Genomic DNA, 15,544 nt, shown 5'->3' on the forward strand with positions numbered 1-15,544 from the left:
GTGTTTTCCGCGGGAATATTCAACCTTCAGTTTTTTTTTTTCGTGGGGAGTTTTCCTTTTTTTTGCTGCTGCACCAATGTGTTCACCAACAATTGAGGGGCACTTACGATTTTCCGCCTGAAAACTAATTTTTCTGAACCGTAAATTTTAAAGCACACTGAAGGATTTCGCTCCAAACTGAAACTGTCAACACCGTCGTGGTCATGGCTTGCGTTGTTTTACTAACTCTCTCTCTCTCTCGATGTAATATCTGTTCTCTTTGCAGAGGAAGACTACGATGCGTTCTGTCTGGCGTACATGTTCACCTACCGGGATTTTGAAATGGGCACCCTTGGGCTGGCGTGGACCGGTGACCTCAAGAACGCAGGAGGCGTTTGCGAAAAAAATGGAGTAAGTACGCGTGCCATCAAATTAATCAAATCGGTTCAAAACTGCAACTAACACATGATGGTCCTAAAGAAGAAAATGCCACATACAACCAAACCAGCGCCGCTTTAACATCTCAGTAGCCTTTTTGTAGAACGATTTATCTTTTGCCTCAAAATAGACCGCAGTTTCAGCGATAAACGATTCAACCTCTTCTTCGAAATTCCTTACCGGTGTGCCATTTTTTCGGCCTGCTTAATTGCCAGCAGCCACTGGGAGCCATGTCAGGCGAATACGCGGTTCGAAAGCTACATGAATGAAACTACGAATAATTTGAAGTTCGATTCATGTAGTTTTGCCATCGTTTTGATTGACTTGTGACACGGTGAGTTGTCTTTATGAAACAAGATTGGTTTCTTTGCCGTATGCGGTCGTTTCTTTTCAATTTCGGCCTTCAAATGTGCTCTAATAACACTAATAATATTCACTGTGGATGGTGTTTCCCTTCTCAATATAATCGATGAACAGGAGGTATGTTCAAAAATGTTCGCAACTTTTGAATTTCCGCGGGCTACGTATATCAGTTGCAATCTGAAGCAATCAGTTACAAACGCCCGGATTTGTGGGAAAACCAAAGTTGGTTGCCGCGGTCCTAATCACACATCGTTGTTTCGGCTCGAATTTTTGGCCTACACAACACTTTAGTGATGCCAAATCCAATTTATTCCCCAGATCTGGCCCCTATTACTTTTTCCTATTTTTTTCCTTTTTCCAAAACTCAAATTACCAAGTTTCAAGTCAAGTTTTGTTTGTCAATCAATCAAGTTTTGTGGTCAATTACATTTGGAGTACACAAAAATCGACGATGAGCCAAATCTCGTCTAAGCAAAACAGCTGTTAAAAATTGACTGATTATTCAATATGGCCGAACTTTTCACAACAAGTCACTGACATGTGTGGCAACCTAAGGCCACCAAAAAATTGAAGATCTGATATACGTAGCCCGCGGAAATCCAAAAGTTGCGAAAATTTTAGAACACATCTCGTATTCCACCAGATTCACAAGTTGCTCTCCACTCAGATTCGTTCGTTTTGATTCCGGAGTGAAGTAAGGGTTCCATGTTTCCGCTGCTGGATCACCGGAAAATTCCGGTTTGTTACTTTTAAACATGGCTAAACACTGCTCAGGATCATCAACACGTTCTTGTTTCGGGTCAAACACGATACCATCATTGTATAGAGTCGTTGTAGTCAAATGCTGATGCAATATAAAACCAACATGTTCTTCTAATTTATCACGTTTGCTAACTCAGGCAACTTCACTTTTCGATGATTCAAAACGTTTTTTTCGAATTTTGTGGATATTTTCTATATTTTCTGGTGTTCCACCGCCTAACTGTCCACTGCGTTCTGCATCATCGCTGTCTCTATGACCACGCATTTCCAGCCATTGCTTCGTTTGGTATTTTTTCCATCAATAATCAATGACAAATTACAACACGCAATTATTTTTGATCGATTGTTTTGAACGCAACAAAATTAGTGTCGCTCTACAGCACAACAACTCGTCAACTTATGAAATGATAATGAAAATCATGAAATTGTAACAGCTTTCTGTTGAAGATATTAACTGTAAAATCGATTTATGCAATAAGACCAGCGCCATCATCTATGTGTTACTATGCTGGTCCAGAACACTGCGGCCTCCGGTACATTTATGGTCCCGGCGATGTCAATACCATGTTACGACGGCACACTGGCTGACCGGGCCGGGGTTTGGATTTTGGAAAAGTAATCGCTACTTGCTCCGGGGATCTTTATTATGTCGGGGGGGAGAGCGCACCGTAATTGGGGGCCGGCTAATCTATGGCAAATCTCGGAATGGATTCCACCCTATCTAGATCCAATTTAACACACTTGTCAGCGGGGCGCGCCTGGGCGCGTTCTCGGGGTGTGCAGGATCGGAGCGAGCAGCGGCCACATCAACTTTTATGGGCGCTCATCTCCGCGCTCTCCGCAGTGGCCAAAAGTTCCACGCCGCCACCCGGATGCGCCGCTATCAAAAGTTCTGTTTTATGATTATTGGCTTAGACACGGGTGGTGTAGGAGCGTTCCATTAAATTTCAATACCCGCCTTCTCCCACGGTGGCCAGGAAGAGGGGGGCCGTCTGTAAGCCGTTTGGCCGCGCAAGGCCACACACCGATGGTGCTTTATGCGCTTTCTGACGCAGATTTTCCACCCTGGGCTCGATCGACTTGAAGACACGGAGCCCACTTTATTGCCCGGCGGGCCCGGCTCGGAAGGTTTCATCAACGGCATCCGGCGGGGGCATATGGATTCCGGGCATCGGTTGGCCGGAACCATCCAATTTTATTGCCACCCCGATAGCCGGCTACCGCCGAGAGCACTCATCGCCCGCTGGGAGGCCCCAGGAAGTTTGATCGATGGCGCTGGAAGTCGCAACTATAAAAACAGTGAGGCCGCCGGAGCCCGGAGATCCGGAGATTATGCGGGCTACGTCAAAGATTGCACGATCTCTCATCGGCGAAATATTTTAATGCTCGAGTGCTTCAAGTGTACTCCGCCGGCTGGCGGATCTTCCGAATGAACACGTGGAAGCCCGGAAAGCCTCAGATACAGCCACAACAACGGTCCCAATTTTGCCGAAGCACTACGAGCCACGCGCGGTTCATCGATTCGAAACGGAGCCTCTTGAGTCACATTGAAAACCCATCGGTGCATCGATAATCAACAGCCGCCATTGATTTCCCGGATCCTGGACGTCCGTGCCAAGACTTCCTTCCACACAGAGCCAGGACCCCAGGGTAGGTAATAAAGTATGAAATGCATGGACTCGCTGGAAATGGGTGGCTGCCACAGCAGCACACAAAGCGTGTTTGTTTGAACGAAGCAGTGCGGAACTTGGCACACTCTCGGACAATGTTTTTCGGGGCCGTACGGTTAGCTTTGGCAGCACTCCTGCGAGTCGGTCCTCTTACTATTTGATCCCCGGCGGGCTGGGGCGGCCATCCTTCGACACCATCATAACGCTTTCGCCTCGAGCCTTCGATGCCGTAGTTTTGTTGGTGGCCTAAATGAACGGTCCGCCAACTCTGGAGGGTCGTCGGTTCCATTGGCGCGCCCTGTCAGCAGCTGGCAGTAGACAACGACAACGCCGCCGCGGAGGACGCCAACTGGCGTAACAACACTCGGAATGCAAATGTGCAGCCAGCACATCGTGTGCCCGGGACTCTCGAGATCTGTGAAACCCTCTCGACGAGGACTCGAGTGGAGTCGGTGAGTGAGTTCGGATGAAAAATTTTGCCATCACCATTGCTTTCGATGGTTTCGATTTGACTGGTGCCTTGTTTTGGTTCGTATTTTCTTTTTTTCTCGTCTGTTTCTGTCATTTTTTTTTGCGTCTGGCCGCGCGATGTCCCCCGGGTGGTTTTTAGTGTGACCGATGTCGGCGACGATTGGACGTTCGCGTGTGCATCAACACCGTCGTCCGTCAGATCGCGTGCTTGGCCCCAGCTTCACGTTCTCGCCCGGTGATCGGCCCATCGGGTGACAAAGAAGTCCTCGCGGCCGGCCAACTGTTGCCGGCACGGTCCGTATTTTTTTTGCGCCTCGGCCCCAAAACTAGCCGGGACTCATTAGCCGCATATAAGCGAGTAACTTTGACGCCCGAACACTTCCATCCCGGGAGTGTGCGGGCGCCTGCAAGATATGCTATTGTTTAACTTCGTCAGAACTTCCACCGAGGGGCAGGCGCAGGACATCAACCTCGACGTTGGTCTGCCTGCTGCCTCTCTGACCTGACCAGCATAACCAGCACCCGCCCGGGCCCCGTCCGTGTTCGGGTTCTGAAACGAAAGCGAAAGTTTGCTGGCTAAATTATGGGTCGCCATTCCTTTGTGTCGTGCGCTCACTAATAGCATCAGTAGCCCGCCGGGTGGCGGCCGGGCGCACCCGGCAAACAGATGACAGGACGTAAAAAGTGCCCTGGCCCTGGGCCACCGCGGGCCCTGAGTACATCATCCTTCCCGCGGCTGGTAAGACTTTCTAACTTTCGTCTGTCGGCGCGCATTGTTTGTTCGTGGCTCCCCGTGTTCTGGCGGGGTGGTGGCGAAAATTACGGTACCGGTTGCTGTGCCCAACCCTGTGCTCCACAATGAAAACCTTACGTTTCTTTGTTGTTTTATTTCACCCGCCCGTCCCGCACGGATCTCACTCTTTGTCGAAATGAATGAAAATGAATAGGGCTGCGCCTGAAAGGTATGCAGTGTTTTTACACCGCTGAAAAACAGCACCGGATGACGAGGATGGATTGACGGGCCCCCGCCTCAGTGAAAAGGGGTGAAAGATAAAGCACCCGCCTCGCAGCAGCCCTCCCCATGCTTCCGTCCGTCGGGTCCGGTCCGTTTCCGGCGGCGGGTCTACAAAGTGCCAATTTGCGCACCGTTCCGACGAACATACCCAAAACAGTGCGCGAACAAGAGGGCCGCCTGATGCCATCCGGAACATCCGGCACATTTGTCAGCGCTGTCCGACGACGCTAAACCGGAATTTATCGCTCCGAAGGTGTGTTCCGCAGGACGCCAACCACGCCATCGGATTCGTAATATTTTCGTTCTTGATTTTTACGACCCAACAATTTGGTGAGGAGATCCGGCTTTTTGGTCCGGGTTGAGTCTAGCGGCACATAAGACTCCGAGATGGGCGAGACCTTTTCCGCCGCCCTCAACAAATACAGCACGAAGCCAAGTGCGGTCGGTCCGGGTTTGGTGGTGAATAATATCGCCCTCAATCTGAAATCGCGGTCACGTGCGCTCGGGAGGACGCCTCGCAAAAGCGCAAATCCCAGCGGATGGCCCAACCCAGCGAGGTGGTGGGCAATGGCACTTGAAACGCCGAACTTCTCGACCGGTGTCCGGTTCCGGTGGCAACAGTGTTTCGGTAACAGAACAGATTTAACCCGTTGGATCTCTTGGGTGAACCGGCGGCACTCGGTCGATGGGGCAAAGGATACCCTTCCCGAAAGAGAGTGCAATCATTTCCTTCGGCTGCACCCGTCTCGGTCCGCCCCCCGCAGCCCCCAAACCGGGTCTGGTGTGTCTGGTCACTTTCCTGTCAGGGCGAAGAAAAATCTATTTTCTTCCTGCCTGCCTTTTTCTCTCTCCGAAACCTTTCAACCCCCAGAAGCAGGAGACGGCAACGGCAACATCGAAGCCGAATGCTCGGTGAAGCAATAAAACTCTAGAAAAGCTCCATCTGCTGCTGCTGCTGCTGCTGTGTCGCCTGTCGTCGTCGGCGTTGCCGCCCTGGCCAGGCGCCATTTTATCGTCAAACGTCAAATATCCTCTCATCGGCCAAAGGGCCGTGGGCCGGGCCGGGCGGCTACAAAGAAACAAAACAAACCCCCGGGCCCCCTGGCCCAATTCCGCTTTCGGCCAGCGGGAAATGCAATTTCCTTCTCAATTACGGTGTGTCAGCAGTGTAAGGGCACCCCGGCAGCCTTGTCCTTGTACGCCATATTGTGTGTGGTCCCGGGCACTTCACCCCCGGGAAGGTTTTTTGTTGTGCGGAGACCGACGCCGACGACGACGTCGACGATGGCGGTGGGCGAAAGAATTGAATTTTAATCCAATCTCAAAGCGACTAAACTTTAGCCGATTGCATCCATCCACCATTAGAGTCCCGGGGACCCGGGACCTGGGTGCGCACAGAAAGAGAGATAGATGACTTATTTCCCGAGTAAGTAGTCGAAGTGTATTGAAACTTTTTGAACGTCATCGAGACCGCCCGGGTCGCTTTACACAGGAGACAATCCCCACGCTCTGTAAGTGGATTGTGTGTAGCGATTACTTCGGCTTCTTTTGCCCGTGCGCCCTGACTCGTGACTCGAAACGGTGCCATCGATGAAAGCGCTCTCAATGGAAATGGATTATTTGGGACATCTCTTTTATTGGTATCACCGCTAGGAGGGCTTCATAAGTACTGCTAAATTATGTGGAATCGCCCAGAATATCTGGCAATTCCATTGACAATCTATCATACTATCAGTTGATGAACTAACTTTTAAGCCGCCTTGTCCAGATTGTGCTAGTTTTTATTGAAAGCCAGCAATCGTTATTGTTAGTAACTGTCCCTGGTTCGTTTTTTACTGTAGAAGATTTCCTAGCCCATTTGGTGGGATCAGCTGAGGGTTATCCATTACAAGCTGCTGCAGAAGCTTCACACCGACGACGGAATTCTTTAGGAAGCAAGTTCTGTGCTTTTATCTAACCTTCGGACCGATTCCAAAAGTTCCATAAAACCGTAAGTCAACAAGCGCGACGCGATGAATCAAGTTCCGGGACTCACAGGGGTCGTTGTTTAAGCCCCCCCCCCACTCCCCCCCCCGAATTCTTAACGAACTTTAAGCATAATGGGAAGGGTGATTACATTCATGTACCACCCGCTGCTTGGCAGGCCTCTGCTTTTCTCCGCGACCGCGATGATGAAAGGAAAATAAACCCACAATTGGCACGCGGTGCCCATAAAAATAAAATTACGCTTGCGTTTGCCCTTCATCATCATCGTCGTCCCAGCGTCATCAATTTCCACTGACGCTCGGGATCCTTTCGCCGAAAAATATCTCCACTTTATTGGCACTTCCTTCGGCGTTATCCGTCATCGGAGAAAGAGAGAGTCGCTTCGGAACGCGTTGGGGTTTTCGCCAGGGAACACGGATCGAACCACGCGACGATATCGCCTGGTGTCGATCGATAGTGATTTATTTGGCTCACGGACGGTTCCGGGATGAACGAATTCATCGCTCCGGTTCGATTCCCGGTGCCGCCACTGCATCCCGGAGGGAGTTGTGCGTTTTGCGCGAAAATTGCTTGCGGACCACAAACGGAACACTTCTCCGAGCTGGCCCGGGGATCAGGATCCACCACGGGCAATCTACGGGAATCCATCGACTGCGTTGTGTGTGTCGGGCCCATAAAAAGCCCGACACCGAGGGCAACTCGACGGTGGCGGTGAAAAAAGGCCACTGTCATCATTCCGCCATTGGGCTGCTTGGGGTTTTTCTTTCCTCTGTTTTCTTTGGGGGCCGCCAACGAAACGAGAACGAAGACGTCATCGGCCGTGAAGAGTCCAATCGAATTACCAGCCATGATCGGTGGCCGCCGCGCATCGGCATCCAAATTTATGGCAATCTTTGACTTTGCCCTGACCGGGCGTTCTCGTTCCTGAATTCTTGCGAGGGCAATCCGTAACCGGTGGAGCCTGCCAGCGCAACAAGATGATAACGCGACCGCGCACTTGGCGGCACGAAGCACGTCGTTTTGGGAGGAAAAATAAATCCTTCGTTTGCCGAAAATCCTCCGGGTGTGGTGTGGGTACGTGTGGGTTTTTGTGGCACGTCGACAGTGCGAAGAACCTGGCGGAAAACTAGAGATATCCCGGAACAACAACCGGACCGGGCGAAGCAAAGAAAACAGAGACATCCATACCACTTTTATGGACAGAAATGATAATTTACTACCCTCCAGAGGCGGTTAGTTATGATGGCTTACCGTTGGTCGGTGTTTACCTCCGTCGGGCGGACGGCCGGGAAGGCCTCCAGCCACGATTAGCTGGAATGTTAGTGTGGCCGAGCACAAGTATAACTTACTGCCACACTAACGCCATCACTCCGGAGAGTTTTGATTCACACCGAACAGCCAGTACAGCCCCATCGATGGTAACACTCTAGCTGTTGACCCCTTAACATAGTTAGGGTCACCCCCGACACGACACGTCGAGGGAGAGTTGGTTTTTGCCGAAACCTTCGAGATGGAGCAATTGTTGATGGCGGAATGCCTGGTATTCCGGTGGCTTGGCAAGGGTCACGTATCGTAACAAGTCGAGGAATGATGATGGAAAATAAATACTAATTGTAAAAGTTTCACCACCGAACGCTAGCGGAACTCACATACATTACGGACCGCTGGACGGACAGTAGTCCCCCAGGACGCAACCGTTGGCCCTCGCAGTCCCTCCGGGGGGTTGTGCAATTCCAATTAACTTTTCCCAGCAATCGTTATCATTTTCCGGGTAGTAGGATACCATGTCGAATCTGAGGCGCTCCCGGAAGCCATGGCCATGGTTCGATAGTGAAAAGGCTCTTACCGTCGGCGATGTTTATAAGCGGCGCAACAAAACTATGTTCAAATCGCCAATATTTGCTTTTTAATTGGCAACCCACGGCCAATGTATGGGCAGAAAAGTTTTTCCCCAGCACAGGGCACTAACGACTAGCATACGGCGTGACTTTCTGTTCATCGTGAGTCGCTGGTATTGATATTTGCTTGGAGAAGATACCTTTGCGGTACTATGAATCGTCCACAACTTACGGACACAGCGCATCGTCGAACCATAAAACTGCTGACTGGCATCCTCAATCGGCAACTAATTTTGACACTCCAGGCGGGCACCGGACTGGTTAAGGTGTGATACACAGCATCAGGTAATTCACACTTTTACTGGCTACGATTTTGGCCTCACCGTGTGCTGGACTTCTTCCCAATCGGCTGCCCAGTTACAACGGCGGTGCGTAATGATGATCTCTCTTCCACCGTGGTATTTGACGTCATTTTCAAGATGGACTTGGAAAGCACCAGGTGGTCGGTTTTTATCCAACAGAGGCTGGGCGTGCCTTGTTTTTACATGCACACGAAACTGGAGAGAGTATCCTGGTCAGCAGCAGACTCGCTCGGTCAGCACATTAGCTGAATGGGTGGTGCTGTTCACACCCTTAACTTCGGAACCGGCACGGGTCTCTTGGGTGGCTAGACTGTGGCCCCGAAAGGAGACTGCGACGTGTTAAAATGGCTGCCAGTGGAACTCTCCCAGCAGACGATCGTAAAAACCATCGCCACTTCTCATCATGTGGTGGCTTCCATTTCCTGTTGGCAATTTCCGAAGGCTTTCCCCTCACAGTCCATTGTCTGGTAGGTTTTGTGTTCGACGCGGTTTTTTCCTCCTAGTCCTTCGGGGGTTTTGTAGCCGTTTCAGCCGGCGGGGTACACCTGTGGTTTGCACCAAAGCCAGACAACCGGAACAAGACCACCGCAGGCACTGTTCAGGCGAATGTTGCTCACGTCCTCGGTAACCCAACGACGGACGGAAGTTGGTATTTATTTATTAAAATGCACATTCGGTGTCTGCCAAGGAATACCAAGTGCAAAAGCCGTGGACCCGCAAAAAGTGAAACAGATATCAAAAAGTTAAAATGAATATAAAACTGCAACAAAATGAACACAAACATTCCGGGGTACACCGTGTTCCGGTAGCAAGGTCCCGCCAATCGGCCAAGATTACCTATACTACCTGCACAGCAGAACACGTCCGGACTTCTAGGTGGCGCTGAAGTAGCTGACTAGCACTCCTGAAGCTCGCCAGCAGGTGGGACAAGAACGGAAAGTTAAAATATTGCACTCCGACCGACGACCTCTACGACAAATCGCTTCTCGTTTTAGTTCTCCATTTTTTGGTTCTTGTTATTGCTGGCCATAACTCCCTTGGAGAACTCTTTGTTTTGAAGCAACCATTCTTTTTACATATTAGTGCGGCTAGGTTGAAGAAAACCGCATTGTACAGCTTTCAACCGTTTGTGTTTACCTTTTCCAATTTTTGTCGAAAGTTTCATAAAACACATTGCAGGTATGTTGCTTTACAGTGATAGTAGTGAAGCTGGATGTACGGTCTCTATTCGTAGGATATAATGTTAAACATGCTTTTACTGTCAATTGGTGATTCATTATACTGGTCGTCCTTTGTCCTTTCTATGACAATGGAAGGAATGGAAGTCATATTAACAACAGATCATAACTTTTTTACCAATAGCACGTTGCTGTTTGTAGGCATTTATTATTCAAATACTTTATCAAGTTCTATCCACTTCATCAATAATAGATTGACGTGTGCATCAGTAATCCATAAAAGTTGGCATCAAAATGAACAATGGTAGCCCGATAATGTCAATAAATCATACCTGCTGATAATCAAATTCCATCCAACAGTAGCTTCAAACAGAAACTCGTTTTTGCAAGGTATTCGATGATGCACCTTTCTGCATTTCAGCTTCATTATGACATACATTCACGCAAACTAGTTCAGCAAAAGTAGTATAACGCTAAAATCAATTATATGTCATCGTTTGGGCTTACTTTTTCAACTTACAAAATTTATTAATTTGCTCCACACTAACGGCAGTTTGCACGAAATCTACCACAAGTGTAGAAACTAGGTAAATAAATCAACAGCCGTTACCGGCCACAACAAATTGGTGACTATCACACAACACACTCTTCCTCGCTGGGCCAAGGGATTCGTGTGAAAAATGTCCAAAGTTTCATTAATTATGTATATCTGGGGATCGCATCCAAATCGGCCCCAAAACCACCGGGCGGGCGAGAAGGAATCATGATAAATTTAACTCACGTCTGGCGACCATTTCCCATTCGGCCATGTATCTTCTCCGGCTCCGGATCGCCCCAGTGCCGGAAAGCGGACCCCCTACACCCGTCGTCCTCCCTCCGTTTAAAGCCCAGCCCAGCACTTCGCCCTAATTGTAGATAAATAATGGATTCAAATCACTCATCCGGCAAGCCGGCCCCGAAAGAAAAGCGAAGTGTTTTAACACGTAATCTTCATTTTTCGCTACAATCATTTAATCGCCCTGATGGCTAAACACTTTACTACCGCACGGCGACGCACGCCCCGGTGCCATGCCATGTGCGTCGTTCCGTGAAGCATATGTGCCAATGTTTGCTCAATCCCCAGGACCACACATTTCGGCTTGACTCTCTCGGTGCGGGTGTGTCCTTCAGTCCACCCACCTATACGGTGACGGAAAGTCTTCGACAACACGACCAATTCTGGTGGAGCCCGATGCCCACGTCTACCGATATACCGGATCGGTATGCTTTGCCCGGTTTTACATATGGCAGCGAAGGGGCCCGTCTCCATGTCTTGCCGAGAGCGGCCGAGTTAAGGCCCGGCCTTGCCATGGAAACCGTGGGAAGAACGTTAACAAATTTCATTACCATTAATTTTCCTTGTGAAAAATCGCACCACATACACACAGGCGCACGCAGAACCGCAAAAGGTATCTGCCAGTCGTTGGAATTTGAAAAATTTGCTCCGATTTTTGTTTTGCTTACGGGACGCTGAGGAGCGAGAGCCTGAGGGCCCTGCTCTGGGGTAGCGGTGCCAAATAGGACGTTAGTTGGAAAATTTAATTCCTTCAATCCAATCACTCCCCGACAGCCCGGCACCGGTCGTCCTGTCTACTGCCAGTCTAATGGATTCTTCTTAACGGCGGCAACCGCACGCCACGTGGCAGCAGCAGGCAGTGATGTGTATGATAAAGGTGTACGATCGCGTTTCGGGCGCGTTGTTTGCGTCAAAAACCCAGACTCGTGGCCGGAAAACCCAAAGGAAAGGCGAACGTGTGTATGCGTGTGTGTCGCGCAGGAAAGTTTCGTAACTGACAAATTTTTGACATGCCGTCAAACGTGTATACGTCATGCTTACTGGCTGCTATTACCAACCGGACCGGGCATAGCAGCACAACACAGCACCACCTCCTGAACGCTCTCGACGTGCCCGCCGAAAGAAGAAGGTCAGGGTTCTGCAGGAGGCAGCCGGGAGCGGCGTCGTATCCCCCATGGGACGCCGTGGACTCTGGCACTCTGGACTGGAGCGAAAGTCACATAAATTGAAATGAAAACTTTCCCGCTTTTTCTCCATTACGAAATTCGGCCCTCGGGAACCCCGTGTGTCCCGCTGATTAATGGTGGCGCCCCCTAGCGGATTGCCGCTTCGGTTCGGGAGGGTTCGGGCACCAAATCCCAACACCCGCCGGGCGCTTGTTCTTTGTGTCTGAATATTTCGAACTTTAAAGCGACTGGACGTCTCTAAACGTCCTTAAAGGACACAGCCGTCGACAGGCGGACTCCGGCGAGCGATCTAAATATCTGACGGCCACGTCGGAGAGACTTGAAGGGGAAGTGCGTCGTCGTCGAGTCGATTCTTTCTTCGTCCACCTGTCCGGGTTTTTTTGGTTTTCTCGATGCCACGCACCTGCCACAAGTCGCTCTGAGGGCCAGGAGACGAATCGATAGCCGGAGTAATCATACAATATTTATGGCCCGAAGCGAAGTCTTTATGCCCCGTCCGTGTCTCGGTTTTTGTTCGCTTCGCATCGAAAACCACAACTTCCCAACTTTGTAAGGATCTGGATTTGGTTCCTGGGGGAGGATCTGCGCCACCATCCGATACGTACGTAACCGACGTACTTCCGGTCACCAGGACGCAAGTGGGGTATTCATTTCAGGGCGACAGGAACAAAAAATAAACCCGTAATACAACAAAGAACTGCAAATACACTCAACACCTGCATGGCGTAAGCTGCCGTCGCTCGGTGCTAATGCCACCGCCGCCGCCTCGTACCGTCCAGGCAGGCTCACACTTTGTCTCGAAACTTCATCCTCGACCTCGCCGACGGCACTCGACGACTTCCGCTACGGTGAAGAATGTATGGCCCGGCAAGGAACTCTTTGCCCGTTGCCGTGGCTCGGCAGAAACGTTGGCTGTCGCTCCTCTCGTTTGCATCCTTTTTTTGTTGTTGTTGTTGCGTGTGTTTGTGTGCGTCCGCCCCCCGGGTGCATTGTGGGCATGCATTCTCACGTGGGCGTGGGCATTGTGTATGCACTCGGCTTTGTGTGCCAATCTCGTCTTTATTCACGCCCAGATCCCGTTCCGCCGGCGAGGCGACAGGGATACGTAAGTAAGCATCAAGTTGCCTCTCGGCTACGCTACGGCTAGCGATCAACAGCATGTTTTGTTTTCCCATTTCCCATTTTCTTTTTTGTCTGCGACCCGCGAGCCTTAAAAGGCACCAGGTCCCGCTTCCGTCACTAGGGCGGGGGATGCAACCGAAAACAATTAACAATTAACAAGTGTGGAACAAATGTTTGACAAGGAGCCGTCAGGTCCTGTTGCGTCGCGGTGCAGTATTGGGCGGACCGCGAATGGAGGTCCCAGGACCAAAGTTGTTGACAGCCAACTTTCCGTGCTGTCAGACGGGGCATCGTTAGTTTTGCGGGACCAGTTGGCGGAGTAGGATAGGCACACATACACTTGCGGTCTGGACAAAGTAAATGGGCCGAAGAAACTTTTAGCGCTTAACTTGATTTACTACTGTGGGCAAAAAATCACCGAACATTCAAACTTAAGTTGCATTAGTATTGCGATGGGGACATCTTGGCAATTTCTGCAACAGTTACACTTTTGTGAACAACAAAATACTGATCGTTCGATGAAGAAATTTTTAAGGCTGTTACAAAATGCATGTTCTGGACAGGCTCTATCTAGAATATGAGTCTTCAAATGGAATAATGTGTTGAAAGCAAGTCGAGTTTGAAGACCCATAGTGTATCTGACAACCAACCACATCAACTTGTGGTAGCAACGCGGCAATAAAATAGAAAATGAAGATCACCTTTTTAGTGCCACAGATCCGGCAATTTTGCTTGTTAACATGCCATGTGAGAAATGTGCCTCGTCGCTGAAGAAAGGTTTTGCTGAAAACTCAAGCTGTTACTCAAGACCCCAAGTTTTAATAATTGTAACACGTTGTTCTACTGTCAAGCGATTCATTTCCAAAAATGGCAGACATTCGACTAAAAGCTTTACACTCCTATAACTTCGAAACGACAAACTGGATAACCCTGTATTAGGCTAATCAAAGAAGGAGTTGAAAATCAATATAAATATATCGCATCACATAAAGACCCTTTCGAAGGGTATCAAAAAGATTTAGAAGAACGCTGAAAGGTTTTCAATGTACAACAAATAGTTCGATATTTTTTGCCCTCAGTAGTAGTAACGGTACCTCAGTTTCTTATCGCTTTCTGCACAAGTTCCTAGCCTTTGCTATTTTTATTCGGCGTTTCTGTTGGGAAAAAATAAGATGCTGGAGTCGTCCGAGCGGACCTCGCCACCAAAATAAATAGTCCAACGTCCGTGGGTCAGCGTAACGTTTCATATTTCCCCATTATGTTGATAAACAGTGTTATGTTTTTAATGCGGCTTCAACAATATCCATTTATCATCCCCGGGGAACGTCCGGTTTCCTTGTGGTGATATTTCTTCGACCGGGTTTTCGTGCATTTTTTTGCAATATCTGCAACGCCACAAAAGTCAATTTATTTTTTTTTACCTTTCGCTTCCTGGCGGGGCTCCTACAGTGAGGAAGGTCATTAAAAGCTATACATTTGGGTTTCGCCAAGAAAGGAAAACCTATTTCTCGGCAACGTTTTCGGGGCAGGCTCTTTGCGAGGGGGGATTAGAAATTATCGATTTCATACATCATCTGCCCGACGCTGGCGCTCATTGTCGATGCAAGACACGTCGATCGTCTTGGTTAATGTCTCGGCCTTCTGCCGCACTGGTCTACTGGCCACAGCACCCCCGTCACGCGTTTGTCGCGCTCGAGGGAGTCACGTTATCGATTTTGACATACGGCACACCGTTACCACAACATCCCGCGGCATCCGCGCATCGACCGCGAAAGCATGGAGAATGTAGAAAATGAAGAAAGTCATCCCCTAATTTATAGCTACGCCGTATGAATGTTTGGTCGTCTCCCTCGGCGGACCCACCCGGTGCCAATGCCGCCGAATTCTTGCTTTGATGATCGAAAATGCCGACCCATGGGGAAAACGAAAAACATAAAGATCCTTTTTTCTCCGCCATAACGACCAATGAGTCCTTTTATGAACCACGTGCCGAAAGCGATCCGCAACACTCTTTGAATGGTGTGTTTTTGCCCCTTTTGGCCCATTACGGTTCCTGAACCTTCGCATGTTGCACACAAATTTAATATTAATAGTGATCGTATCTCATTAACAATCGCATACATTATCTACCCAACATAATACATAAATTAAAATCGCTATAGAAAAATTCTCTGCGCGCAAAGAACGTGTTTGGTAAACCTTACTTTAGTGGCATCACTTTAAATCAAAACTAGCTTCCAACGAACGAATCTGGCAAATAATTTCTCATACTTTTGCTGACACCAATCAAAATTTGTATGCACAGCACTGTTAATTGCTGGTAGCCCAGGCATTTAAT

At 49.3% G+C, this 15,544-nt stretch overlaps 1 protein-coding gene across 1 annotated transcript in view; it reads left to right on the plus strand.

Moving 5' to 3' along the window:
- Positions 1-15,544, plus strand: part of LOC131207497 (uncharacterized) — a 140,855-nt gene that overhangs the window by 109,055 nt on the left and 16,256 nt on the right. Inside the window, exon 8 of the mRNA XM_058200112.1 lies at positions 266-390. Within this exon, the coding sequence (XP_058056095.1) occupies positions 266-390 (125 nt within the window). The remainder of the gene's footprint in view (positions 1-265; positions 391-15,544) is intronic.

This window comes from Anopheles bellator, chromosome 2 (assembly GCF_943735745.2).
Source record: "Anopheles bellator chromosome 2, idAnoBellAS_SP24_06.2, whole genome shotgun sequence".
Classification (NCBI taxonomy): Eukaryota; Metazoa; Arthropoda; class Insecta; order Diptera; family Culicidae; genus Anopheles; species Anopheles bellator.